At 53.7% G+C, this 13,675-nt stretch overlaps 1 protein-coding gene across 5 annotated transcripts in view; it reads left to right on the top strand.

Annotated features, from left to right (window-relative positions):
• Positions 1 to 13,675, top strand: part of pik3c2b (phosphatidylinositol-4-phosphate 3-kinase, catalytic subunit type 2 beta) — a 218,279-nt gene that overhangs the window by 110,843 nt on the left and 93,761 nt on the right. For all 5 annotated transcript variants that reach the window (XM_048553065.2, XM_059653333.1, XM_048553064.2 and 2 more), the window contains one exon: positions 697 to 843. In XM_048553065.2, coding sequence (XP_048409022.1) covers positions 697 to 843 — 147 coding nt within the window. The remainder of the gene's footprint in view (positions 1 to 696; positions 844 to 13,675) is intronic.

The raw sequence follows: 13,675 nt of genomic DNA on the forward strand, positions 1-13,675 counted from the left end.
GCTTCTTACTAAAGTAAATATTTTTTGACATGAAAGATCTTTTAAAATGTGCCTGCTAATGCCTTTGTGTCTAGGAAAGTGCAATTTGAAATCCCTATCCGAACCAGTGTGTTTTGAAGGATGCTTACAATTCTGTCAGGGGGAAGTGGGAGCGGCAGGGTATTGTGGTCGTTAGTTTTGTGCTTTGGGGAACACAGGTGATTTGAACATCAAATATAGCTTAAAACATTTGAAGAATACACGATTGAAAGAAGTTTTCTTACTTATATTTAAAATTCATGTTGTGTTGATATTACGTCTCAAAATGAATTTGCATTTGACTGCTGTAAGATTCATAAGGGCCACAGTTTCTTTGTGTATATAGTGAGTAACTGTGCGATAATTGAGGGAAAAAATTTCCAAAGACCTCTATTTGATATCTTGTGTGAAGAAAAGTATTTTTGACAGTGCAGCACTCCACCTCTGGTATTTGTTCGATTCCTGTTTTGGGATTAATGCTGCTCATAATTTCTGACTTCAGTACCTTGCCAATCAGCATTAAAGCAGACAGTGATTATTATCACTAGGATATTAGGTTTCTGCACAGCAAATTCAGATTATCAGGTGAAGAAACCATTGTGATCACTGTATACAGTTACCAAGCAAGGGGTGCGTTGATGCTTTCCTTGTTTACTGGATACATTTTGTTGTTTGCAGGTCGATCACTCTCAGAAGGCTGAGAGGGTGGTTCAGTCTGTGATGGCTATTTGCAATGCACTTGCCTTGGTTGAAACGCAGGAGATAACTAATGCCCTGAATCAGTTACCACCGTGTCCTTCACGCCTACATCCCAGGATGCAGAAGGTACAGAAACCTAATTCCAGTTACTTGTCGTCTTCTGAGTGCAGCTAATGCTGTTATCAGCAGCTCTTTGGCACATTTTGCTTGGCACTATTTAAAGAAATCCAGATATTTCTGATTACAAACTTTTTATTTTCCTGTTGGCTATTTTTATACACGATGCTGTTTCCTGGTGTTGAGTTTTGTGCCAATATGCTACATCAGGATGACTTTTTGTTTTGCCTTGTTACTGACTCACATTTTAAGTCTTTGTCATGTCCTTCCCGGCTGTTGGTAGAAAACTTTTCAAATGTTTTCTTCTGTAGTGCAAGAAATAAAGAGCAAACTTGCTTTGACATAGCATCTTCCACAACCTCAGCACATCCGGAAGTGCTCCTGAGCTAATGAATTACTTTTTGAAATGTAGTCAGTGTTGAACTATAGAAAATACACATGTTTCAGCATAGCAAAGACAAGGCCAAAATTTGCAATTTATTGTAGCAATGGTTAAATATTGGCAAAAGAAGCAGGGTGAGCTTCCTTTCCTTTTCTTTGGAAATGGTATTATGAAGACTTGATGTCTCATCTGAATGTGTCATTTCCGACATTGTTGCACTCCCTCTGTACTGCAGTGAAGTGTCCACCTGGATAAATTAATTGTCCAAGTCTTGGGAGTGGACTTGAATCCATGACTTTTGTCACTATGGCAAACAACATGTTCCCTATTAGCCACACAATGCCTTTCATTGCAGTAGGTTAAATTTGCCAAGTCATTTAATTGTTATGCTATTGTAATAATTTTGTAACCTTCAAAGGTGATGACTTGTATTTGGATAAGGTTTTGCGAGTCAGCCTTCATGTCATGATAGTGACTATCCCTCATAAATTGAAAAGAATCAGCATCTGTTATCTCTCCAGACAACAAGATAACGCACATTTCACCTAGAATCTTTACAGCTGGCGAGCAGATTGGACTTTCATCTTTTGAGTCAAAGCTGAACTCTGCTGTGAAAAGTGAAGCGACTTTAACCCACTGTGCTACCCAACCTGCTAATTTTAAAAACATAGTGAATGTTTTTCACTTAGAATAAACAACATTAAGGCAGGCATTTTTGAATAACTTTTGGACTCCACTCTCTTCATATCACAAGATTGAGATTGAAAGAAGTTATTGCTTTTGTCTGCTGTATTTTGAAATCTCAGAGACAGTAAGAGCTGCAGATGCTGGAGTCAGAGTCAACACAGTGTGGAGCTGGAGGAACACAGCAGGGTAGGCAGTATCGGAGGACAGATCTGCACATCCGTGAATGTGGCCTGTTGCATCCACTGCTCCCGATGTGGCCTCCTTAACATCAGTGAGACCAAGGAGAGGCTCGGAACTGCTTTGTAGAGCACTTGCGCTCTGTTCGTGACAAGAAATGACAACACCTTCAGGCTACGAACCATTTCAACTCCCCGCCCCACTCCAAGGGTGGCACGCCCATCCTGGGCCCCCTCCAGTCTCTCAACGATGGAGGAGCAGCACCTCATGTTCTGCCTTGGGAGCCTACAACCCAATGGGCTAAATGTGTATTTTACCAGTTTCAAAATCTCCCCACCCTCCACCTCATCCCACGACCAACCCTCCCTCTCAGCCTCCTTGACCTGACACAACCTGTCCATCTTCTCTCCCACCCACCCGCCCTTTCCACCTCACTGATCAATCCCCACAACTCCCTATTTGCATTCACCTATCACCATCCCAAGTACTTTCCCCAGCCCCATTCCTCCTCTCTATTTATTTCTGAGCTCACCTTCCTCACCCCCTGCTATTTCTAAAGAAGGGTCCAGACCCGAAACGTCAACTTTCCTGTTCCCCTGATGCGCCTGGCCTGCTGTGTTCCTCCAGCTCCACACGGTGTATTTTGAAATCTGTTTGCATTTCAAATGATTAAGGTTCTGGATGTGAGTTTGATCGCTGAGCTGGAAGGGTCGTTTTCAGACGTTTCGTCACTTTTTTTTTAGTTGAAAAAATATACTTTATTCATAAGATGTACAAAAAAATAAAACATTGATACACCTACCCAGTCATGCAAGCCGCTCCGGGTTACCCAGGAGGTACATACACCAACTAAAGGCAAAAAACAAACAAAGATCAAAAAAAAAGCAAAGAAAATACCCCGGCAGTCGTCACCCCGCACAGTCCCAGTTGGCCCCCTGACCAGTTGGGGAAGGTGCCAGCTAGGCCCAGTTACCAGATAGGGCCCTTTTTGCTATTCTGGACGAGGGGTTTCATACCGTGGTCTTTCCCCACCGTGCCTTGGCAGCGGCTGCCCCAAGCTTTAGCGCGTCCCTCAGCACGTAGTCCTGGACCTTGGAGTGCGCCAGTCTGCAATACTCGGTCGGGGTCAGTTCTTTCAGCTGGCAGACCAGCAAGTTGCGGGCCGACCAAAGAGCGTCTTTCACCGCATTGATGGTCCTCCAGGCGCAGTTGATGTTGGTCTCGGAGTGCGTCCCGGAAAACAGCCTGTAGAGCACGGAGTCCCGCATCACGGAGCTGCTCGGGACGAACCTCGACAAATACCACTGCATCCCCCTCCAAACCTCCTGCGCATAGGCACTCTCCAGAAGGAGGTGATCGACAGTCTCGTTCCCTCCCCCACAGCCACCTCAAGGGCAGCGTGCGGTGGCGCAGAGATTCCGGGCATGGATAAAGGATCTCACTGGCAGAGCCCCTCTCACCACCAGCCAAGCAATGTCCTTGTGCTTGTTTGAAAGTTCTGGCGATGAGGCATTCTGCCAAACGACTTTGGCAGTCTGCGTGGGGAACCACACGACGGGATCCAACCTCTCCTTTTCCCGAAGGGTCCTGAGGATACTACGTGCTGACCACTGCCTGACGGCCTTGTGGTCGAAGGTGTTTCCTGTCAAAAATTTCTCCACGAAGGACAGGTGGTACGGAACAGTCCAACTACTCGGAGTGTTCCGCGGCAACGAGGCCAGGCCCATCCTTCGCAACACCGGGGACAGGTAGAACCTGTAAGTAGTGACACTTGGTGTTTGCGTACTAAGGATCTATGCACAGCTTGATGTAGCCACACACAAAGGTAGCCGTCAGGGCGAGGATGGCGTTCGGTACGCCCTTTTCCCCATTTCCCAGGTCTTTGTACATGGTGTCTCTGCGGACCCGGTCCATCCTCGACCCCCAAATGAAGTGGAAGATGGCCCAGGTGACCACAGCGGCACAGGTCCAGGGAATAGGCCAGGCCTGCGCCACATACAACAGTACCGAAAGCCCCTCGCACCTGACAACCGGGTTCTTACCCGCGATGGAGAGGGACCGGAGCGTCCCCCTGCCCAGCTTCTGCTTCAATTTGGTGATACGCTCCTCCCAAGTCTTAGTGCACGCCCCAGCTCCACCGAACCAAACATCCAGCACCTTCAAGCAGTCTGTCCTGACGGTGAAGGGGATGAAGGAGCAGTCGTCCCAGTTCCCGAAGAACATGACCTCGCTCTTACCCCAATTGACTTTGGCACCCGAGGCCAGTTCAAACTGGCCGCAGATGTCCAACAGCCTACTCACCAACCGACGATCGATGCAGAAGACGGCAACATCGTCCATGTACAGGGAGGTCTTGACCTGAAGGCCACCACTGCCTGGGTTAGACGCGCCCTTCAGGCTCACGTCCTTGCTGATGGATGCAGCGAAGGGCTCCACACGGCACACTACCAAGACAGGGGAGAGCGGGCAGCCCTGCCTGACTCCAGATCTGACAGGAAAACTGTCTGATTGCCACCCGTTGATCGAGACTGCACTAACGATGTTGGTTTAGAGCAGCTGGATCCAATTGCGGATACCCTCCCCGAACCCCAATTTGGACAGAACTTGCCTCATGTAAGCATGAGAGACCCTGTTGAAGGCCTTGTCCTGGTCCAGGCTGACGAGGCAGGTGTCCACCCGCCTGTCCTGTACGTAGGCAATCGTATCCCTGATGAGCGCGAGGCTCTCAGTGATCTTCCTGCCCGGCACAGCACAGGTTTGGTCAGGGTGAATCACCGACTCCAGCACAGACCTGACCCGGTTGGCTATGACCTTGGCCAGGATTTTGTAGTCCGCGTTCAAAAGTGAAATGGGACGCCAATTCTTAATTTCTTCCCTCTTCCCCCTTCCCCTTGTAAATGAGGGTGATGATGCCCTTCCTCATGGACTTGCACATTTCCCCTGCCCGAAGTGCACTATCGTACACCTCCAGCAGGTCCTGGCCGACCAGGTCCCACAGAGCGGAATACAGCTCGACCGGTAAGCCGTCGCTCCCGGGAGTCCTATTCCTCTCCAAGGACTTGAGGGCTCTGGTCAGCTCGTCCAGGGATATCGGCCGGTCCAGCCACTCCCTCGTGCCGTTGTCGAAGACCTCCGTGATAGACGACAGGAATGACTCGGAGGCCGTGCTGTCCATGGGCTTCGTGTCGTACAGTCTGGCTTAGAAGGATCTGCTGATCCTCAAAATGTCAGGCTGAGACGACGTCACCGAGCCATCGTCCTCCTTCAGCCGGCTAAGCACAGAGCTCTCTTTGTGCACCTTCTGAAAGAAGAAACGCGAGCACGTCTCGTCCTGCTCCACGGAGCGGACCCTGGACCGGAAGATTATCCTGGAGGCCTCCGCGGCGAAGAGCGAAGCTTGCTGGCCCCTCACCTCGCGGAGGTCCTCCGTGACAACGACTCCCATCGACTGCAGAAGGAGCAGGTTCTGCACCCTTTTCTGGAGTAGCGACAGCTTTCCCCGCCTCTCTCTCGCCTTCTGAACACCCTTGAGGACAAAGAACCTCTTGATGTTCTCCTTCACCGTCTCCCACCAGTTGCCCGGAGACGCAAAGAGGGGTTGCACGGTTCTCCAACCGGCGTACTCCCTCTTGACTCCAGAGAACGTCAAGGAGCTTAACAGAGTCGTGTTGAGCTTCCACGTCCCCTTGCTGGCCAGCCAGCAGGAGGCAGTGAACAGAGAAGAACAGCAGCTCAACGCTGGCGGACCTGACCGAGAACGCCTGTGACACAAACAGGAAGTCTACCCTTGAGCGTATAGACCCGGCTGGCCGCGACCAGGTGTACCTCTGCTGCTCTCCGTCTGCAGGGGTGCTGAAGACGTCGAGCAGCTTGGCGTCCTTCACTGTGCCCATCAGGAATCTGGACGTGACGTCCAGTTGACTCCCCCCACCCGCTGTCCCCACGCCGGATCTTCCATCTGCATCGATGATGCAGTTGAAGTCTCCGCCTAGGATGACCGGCCTGGACGTAGCCAGCAGGGGTGGAAGCCGCCGCAGGACGGCCAACCGCTCACTCCGTACCCCTGGGGCGCACACGTTGATCAGCCTCAGGGGAGCATTCCTGTAGGTGATGTCAGCCACTAGGAGGCGACAGATGGTGAAGTTGCGCCCCCGCAGCAGAACAGCCAGGCCCGAGGAGCGACAGTCATTACCCCCCGACCAGATCGAAGGCCCACAGGTCCAGGCGCCGGACCATTTCCCGTACCTGCTGAGGTGCTGTATCCCGCACTCCTGCAGAAACAGGAGGTCCAACGTGGACACACATCTTGCGGTGGACTTGACGCTGCGCACATTAATGCTCGCAACTTGTACCCCCATTGTGGGCAGTGACCGCAGTACCGTCCTCAAGTCCAAGGTCCAGCCCCTCCATCTGTCCCTTCATGCCCATTGCCCGGGCTAACTGCTGGATGCTCTCCGGGCTGAGGAAACCGTCCCTGCTGCCTTCCGGGTGGCATCCCGCTGTCGGGGGTTTGGAGGCAGGAGAGTCCGGCTCTGGGTCAGGCTGGGGATGCACTGTTTCCTCCTTCCCGCCTGGGAGTTCCGGGGGGCCCTCCAGGGCCCCAGTAGCGCGTGGCTGGATGTCGGAGGGAGCCTCAGGATGCCTCCCGTCACTTGGAAGCGGGGTGCTGCCTTCCTTCTCCCTTGAGGTCTTTAGCTTCTGCTTTGGGCGGGCCCCCTCCGAATCTCCCTCATCAGAGGAGCTCTTATAGCCCCCCTGTAGCTGCCTCTTCCCACCTGATGGTTGCTGTTCCTGGGCCCACCGACGCACCTTCCTCCTCGCTTTCCAGACCGTCGTCCACTCCCCTGGGTCGCCTGTCACCGCCTCCATCGACCCTGGGTTGTCATGGGGGAGCGGAGCCTGGAGGGACGCTTTGCTGGCCTCGGGCCCATCCTGCGGGGCTGGGCCCTCCTGCACATTAGTGGGGTCCCTGCAGGACCCTGGTGCCTTCCTCTCCTCCGGGGGGGCTGGCCCCACATTGCTCCTGCCGGCGACCTGGGTGTAGGTGGTCCCCTACCGCAGGCATGCCCTACAGAGGTGGCCCGCTTCCCCGCAAAGGTTGCAGCTTTTCTCTCGTGGGCAATCCTTTGCAAGGTGTCCCTCCTCCCTGCAGTTCCTGCAGATGGTGGCTTTGCAGTCGGCCGACACGTGACCTGACCTACCACAGGCATGGCAGACTTTAGGTTGCCCTGCGTAGGTCAGTTAGCCCTTGCTCCCGCTGATCGCGAAGCTGGACGGTGGGTGTACAATGTTCCCATCCGCGCCCATCCTCAGCGTCACCTTGACCTGCCTCTTACTGGTCCAGATGCCAAAGGGGTCCACGATGTCGGTTAGGTCCCCTTCCACCTTCACATACCTTCCGAGGAAGGTCAGGACATCAACTGCTGGCACATGCGGGTTGTACATGTGTACAGTCACCATACGGCTCCTCTGCGCTGGCATCATGAACAGCGGGACAGCGGTCAATACAGAGAGGGGGCCCTCACCTGCTTTCTCCTTGAAAACCTCCAGGAAGCGCTCGCAAAGCTTGGCACTCCGGAAGGTCACATCGTAAAAACCTCCTCCGGGGAAATCCTGCAGGCAGTAAATGTCCGCAGCAGCAAACCCACAACAGTCCAACAGGACCCTCTTCACAAAGAAGGTGCGGTCCACAGGTGCACCTTCATCCACCTTCTTTACAGAAACACGGATGGTGTTCCTGACCCCCTGACCTGGGGCACGAGCACTCGCCGCAGCCATCGTTGCAGGTTGGCCGCTCCCCTGAACCAGCGTTAGGCCGAAGCCAGCATTAAGATCCACTGGTCGCAAGGGTGCACAGCCAACCCGACGTCTTCCTTCCACCTCCAACACAGCGCTCTCTTCCTCCTCCTCAGTCCACAAAAGAGTGGGTCTTTATTTTGTTCCAGATGTAAGCTGGTTCACTGAGCTGGAAAGTTTGTTCCCAGATGTTTTGTCACCATTCTAGGTAACATCAACAGTGAGCCTCCGACAAAGCGCTGGTGTTATGTCCTGCTTTCTATTGATCTGGTTAGGTTTCCTTGGGTTGGTGATGTCATTTCCTGCGTTGGTCATTTCCTGTTCTTTTTCTCAGGGGATGGTAGATTGATTTGGAGCCAATGTGTTTGTTGATGGAGTTCCGGTTGGAATGCCATGCTTCTAGGAATTCTCGTGCGTGTCTCTGTTTGGCTTGTCCTGGGATGGATGTGTTGTCCCAATCAAAGTGGTGTCCTTCCTCATCTGTATGTAAGGATACTAGTGATAGTGGGTCATGTCGTTTTGTGGCTAGTTGATGTTCATGTATCCTGGTGGCTAGCTTTCTGCCTGTTTGTCCAATGTAGTGTTTGTCACAGTTCTTGCAAGGTATTTTGTAGATGACGTTCGTTTTATTTGTTGTCTGTATAGGGTCTTTTCAGTTCATTATTGATGGTCTTGAATGTTTCCTCTCATTTGTTTTGTTTAGTGATGACAAAGGTGTCATCCACATAGCGGTCCCAAAGTTTGGGTTGGATGATTGGCAGAGCTGTTTGTTCCAGTCTCTGCATTACTGCCTCTGCTAAAAACCCTGATATTGGAGATCCCATGTGGATGACACCTTTGTCATCACTAAACAAAACAAATGAGAGGAAACATTCAAGACCATCAATAATACCCTTTACTGGCATAACATTCACAAAAGAGGAGGAAAACAACAACAAACTGCCATTCCTAGATGTCACAGGAGAGCGAACAGCCAATGGGGAACTTCAAACCAGCGTCTACAGGAAAACAACACATACGGACCAAATACTGAACTACAGGAGCAACCATCCCAACACCCACAAACGAAGCTGCATTAGAACATTATTCCAACGAGCCACCACACACTGCAGCACAGAGGAACTACGCAGAGCAGAGGAAAATCACCTATACGGCATATTCAAAAAGAATGGGTACCCTATGAACACAGTCCGCCGATTCCTCAGCAATAAACCCAAACAGACAAAACGGGCCCAGAAACCATAACCACTCTCCCCTACATCAAAGACATTTCCGAAATGACTGCCAGACTACTCGCACCTCTTGGCATCAGGGTAGCCCACAAACCCACCAACACACTAAAACAGCAGCTAATGAACTTAAAAGACCCTATACAGACAACAAATAAAACGAACGTCATCTACAAAATACCTTGCAAGATCTGTGACAAACACTACATTGGACAAACAGGCAGAAAGCTAGCCACCAGGATACATGAACATCAACTAGCCACAAAACGACATGACCCACTATCACTCGTATCCTTACACACAGATGAGGAAGGACACCACTTTGATTGGGACAACACATCCATCCTAGGACAAGCCAAACAGAGACACGCACGAGAATTCCTAGAAGCATGGCATTCCAACCGGAATGCCATCAACAAACACATTGATTTGGAGCCAATCTACCATCCCCTGAGAAAAAGAACAGGAAATGACATCACCAACCCAAGGAAACCTAACCAGATAAATAGAAAGCGGGACATAACACCAGCGCTTCGTTGGAGGCTCACTGATGATGTTACCTAGAATGGGGACGAAACATCTGGGAACAAACTGGCAAGCTCAGTGAACTAGTTTACATCTGGAACACAATAAAGACCCACTCTCTTGTGGACCGAGAGGAGGAGAGCGCTGTGTTGGAGGTGAAAGGAGGACGTCGGGTTGGCTGTGCGCCCTTGCGACCAGTGGATCTTAATGCTGGCTTCGGCTTAACGCTGGTTCAGGGGAGCGGCCAACCTGCAATGATGGCTGCGGCAAGTGCTCGTGCCCCAGGTCAGGGGGTCCGGAACACCATCCGTGTTTCTGTAAAGGAGGTGGATGAAGGTGCACCTGTGGACCGCACCTTCTTCGTGAAGAGGGTCCTGTTGGACTGTTGTGGGTTCGCTGCTGTGGACATTTACTGCCTGCAGGATTTCCCCGGAGGAGGTTTTTACGACGTGACCTTCAGGAGTGCCAAGCTTTGTGAGCGCTTCCTGGAGGTTTTCAAGGAGAAAGGAGGTGAGGGCCCTCTCTCTGTATTGACCGCTGTCCCGCTGTTTGTGATGCCAGCGCAGAGGAGCCGTATGGTGACTGTACATATGTACAACCCGCATGTGCCAGCAGTTGATGTCCTGACCTTCCTCGGAAGGTATGAGAAGGTGGAAGGGGACCTAACTGACATTGTGGACCCCTTTGGCATCTGGACGAGTAAGAGGCAGGTCAAGGTGATGCTGAGGATGGGCGCGGACGGGAATGTCGCACACCCACCGTCCAGCTTCGCGATCGGCGGGAGCAAGGGCTACCTGACCTATGCAGGGCAACCTAAAGTCTGCCATGCCTGTGGTAGGTCAGGTCACATGTCGGCCGATTGCAAAGCCACCATCTGCAGGGAGGAGGGACACCTTGCAAAGGATTGCCCACGAGAGAAAAGCTGCAACCTTTGCGGGGAAGCGGGCCACCTCTATCGGGCATGCCCGCGGCGGGGGACCACCTACACCCAGGTCGCCGGCAGGGGCAATGCGGGGCCAGCCACCCCGGAGGAGAGGAAGGCACCAGGGCCCAGCAAGGACCCCACTAATGTGCAGGAGGGCCCAGCCCCGCAGGATGGGCCCGAGGCCAGCAAAGCACCCCTGCATGCTCCGATTTCTCCCCCGACAACCCGGAGTCGATGGAGGCGGCGACAGGCGACCCAGGGGAGTGGGCAACAGTCCGGAAAGCGAGGAGTAATGTGCATCGATGGGCCCAGGAACTCCAACCATCAGGCGGGAAGAGGCAGCTACAGGGGGGTATAAGAGCTCCTCTGACGAGGGGGATTCGGAGAGGGCCCACCCGAAGCAGAAGTTAAAGATCTCAAGGGAGAAGGAAAGCAGCACCTCACTTCCAGGCGATGAGAGGCGTCCTGAGGCTCCCTCCGACACCCAGTCAAGTGCCGCTGGAGCACTGGAGGGTCCCCCGGAACTTCCAGACGGGAAGGAGAAAACAGTGCGTCCCCAGCCTGACCCGGAGCTGGACTCTCCTGCCTCCGCACCCCTGACAGGGGGATGCCACCCGGAAGGCAGCACGGACGGTTTCCTGAGCCCGGAGAGCATCCAGCAGTTAGCCCGGGTAATGGGCATGAAGGGACAGATGGAGGGGCTGGACCTTGGACTTGGGGAGGGTACTGCGGTCACCGCCCACAATGGGGGTACGAGTTGCGAGCATTAATGTGCGCAGTGTCAAGTCAACCGCGAGATGTGTGTCCACGTTGGCCTACCTGACCACCATCAAGGCGGACCTCCTGTTTCTGCAGGAGTGCGGGATACCGCACCTCGGCAGGTACGGGAAATGGTCCGGCGCCTGGACCTGTGGGCCTTCGATCTGGTCGGGCCGTAACGACTGTCGCTCCACGGGCCTGGCTATTCTGCTGCGGGAGCGCAACTTCACCATCTCTCAAGTTCAGGAGGTGGTGGGGGGGGGCGCCTCCTAGTGGCTGACATCACCTATAGGAACTCTCCCCTGAGGCTGATCAACGTGTACGCCCCAGCGGTACGGAGTGAGCGGTTGGCCGTCCTGCAGCGGCTTCCACCTCTGCTGGCTACGTCCAGGCCGGTCATCCTAGGCGGAGACTTCAACTGCATCATTGATGCAGATGGAAGATCCGGCGTGGGGACAGCGGGTGGGGGGAGTCAACTGGACGTCACGTCCAGATTCCTGATGGGCACGGTGACGGACGCCAAGCTGCTCGATGCCTTCAGCACCCCTGCAGACGGAGAGCAGCAGAGGTACGCCTGGTCGCGGCCAGAAGGGTCTATCCGCTCAAGGATAGACTTCCTGTTTGTGTCACGGACGTTCTCGGTCAGGTCCACCGGCGTCGAGCCGGTGTTCTTCTCTGTTCACTGCCTCCTGCTGGCCACCCCGTCACTTACAGGACGACCAGCCGGCCGGCAAGGGGACGCGGAAGCTCAACACGACTCTGTTGACCCCAGAGAACGTCGAGGAGCTTAGGAGGGAGTACGCCGGTTGGAGAACCGTGAAACCCCTCTTTGAGTCTCCAGGCGACTGGTGGGAGACGGTGAAGGAGAACATCGAGGTTCTTTGTCCTCAAGGGTGTTCAGAAGGCAAGGGAGAGGCAGGGAAAGCTGTCGTGACTCCAGAAAAGGGTGCAGAACCTGCTCCTTCTGCAGTTGATGGGGGTCGATGTCATAGAGGACCTCCGTGAGGTGAGGGGCCAGCAAGCCTCGCTCTTTGCCGCGGAGGCCTCCTGGATAATCTTCCGGTCCAGGGTCCGCTCCGTGGAGCAGGACGAGACGTGCTCGCGTTTCTTCTTTCAGAAGGTGCACAAAGAGAGCTCTGTGCTTAGCCGGCTGAAGGAGGACGACGGCTCGGTGACGTCGTCTCAGCCCGACACTTTGAGGATCAGCAGATCCTTCTATGCCGGACTGTACGACACGAAGCCCACGAACAGCACGGCCTCCGAGTCGTTCCTGTCGTCTATCATGGAGGCCTTAGACGACGGCACGAGGGAGTGGCTGGACCGGCCGATATCCCTGGACGAGCTGACCAGAGTCCACAAGTCCTTGGAGAGGAATAGGACTCCCGGGAGCGATGGCTTACCGGTCGAGCTGTATTCCGCTCTGTGGGGCCTGGTCGGCCAGGACCTGCTGGAGGTGTACGATAGTGCACTTCGGGCAGGGGAAATGTGCAAGTCCATGAGGAAGGGCATCATCACCCTCATTTACAAGAGGAAGGGGGAGAGGGAAGAAATTAAGAATTGGCGTCCCATTTCACTTTTGAACGTGGACTACAAAATCCTGGCCAAGGTCATAGCCAACCGGGTCAGGTCTGTCCTGGAGTCAGTGATTCACCCTGACCAAACCTGTGCTGTGCCGGGCAGGAAGATCGCTGAGAGCCTCGCGCTCATCAGGGATACAATCGCCTACGTGCAGGACAGGCGGATGGACACCTGCCTCGTCAGCCTGGACCAGGAGAAGGCCTTCAACAGGGTCTCTCATGCTTACATGAGGGACGTCCTCTCCAAATTGGGGTTCGGGGAGGGCATCCGCAATTGGATCTGGCTGCTCTACGCCAACATTGTTAGCGCAGTCTCGATCAACGGGTGGCAATCAGACAGTTTTCCTGTTAGATCTGGAGTCAGGCAGGGCTGCCCGCTCTCTCCTGCCTTGTTCGTGTGCTGTGTGGAGCCCTTCGCCGCCTCCATCGGTAAGGACGTGAGCCTGAAGGGCGTGACTATCCCAGGCAGCGGAGGCCTTCAGGTCAAGACCTCCCTGTACATGGACGATGTCGCCGTCTTCTGCACCGATCGTCAGTCGGTGAGTAGACTATTGGACATCTGCGGCCAGTTTGAACTGGCCTCGGGTGCCAAAGTCAATTGGGGTAAGAGCGAGGTCATGTTCTTCGGGAACTGGGATGACTGCTCCTTCATCCCCCTTCACCGTCAGGACAGACTGCTTGAAGGTGCTGGGTGTTTGATTTGGTGGAGCTGGGGCGTGCACTAAGACTTGGGAGGAGCGTATCACCAAATTGAAGCAGAAGCTGGGCAGGTGGACACTCCGGC

Source organism: Stegostoma tigrinum, chromosome 21 (genome assembly GCF_030684315.1).
Source record: "Stegostoma tigrinum isolate sSteTig4 chromosome 21, sSteTig4.hap1, whole genome shotgun sequence".
Classification (NCBI taxonomy): Eukaryota; Metazoa; Chordata; class Chondrichthyes; order Orectolobiformes; family Stegostomatidae; genus Stegostoma; species Stegostoma tigrinum.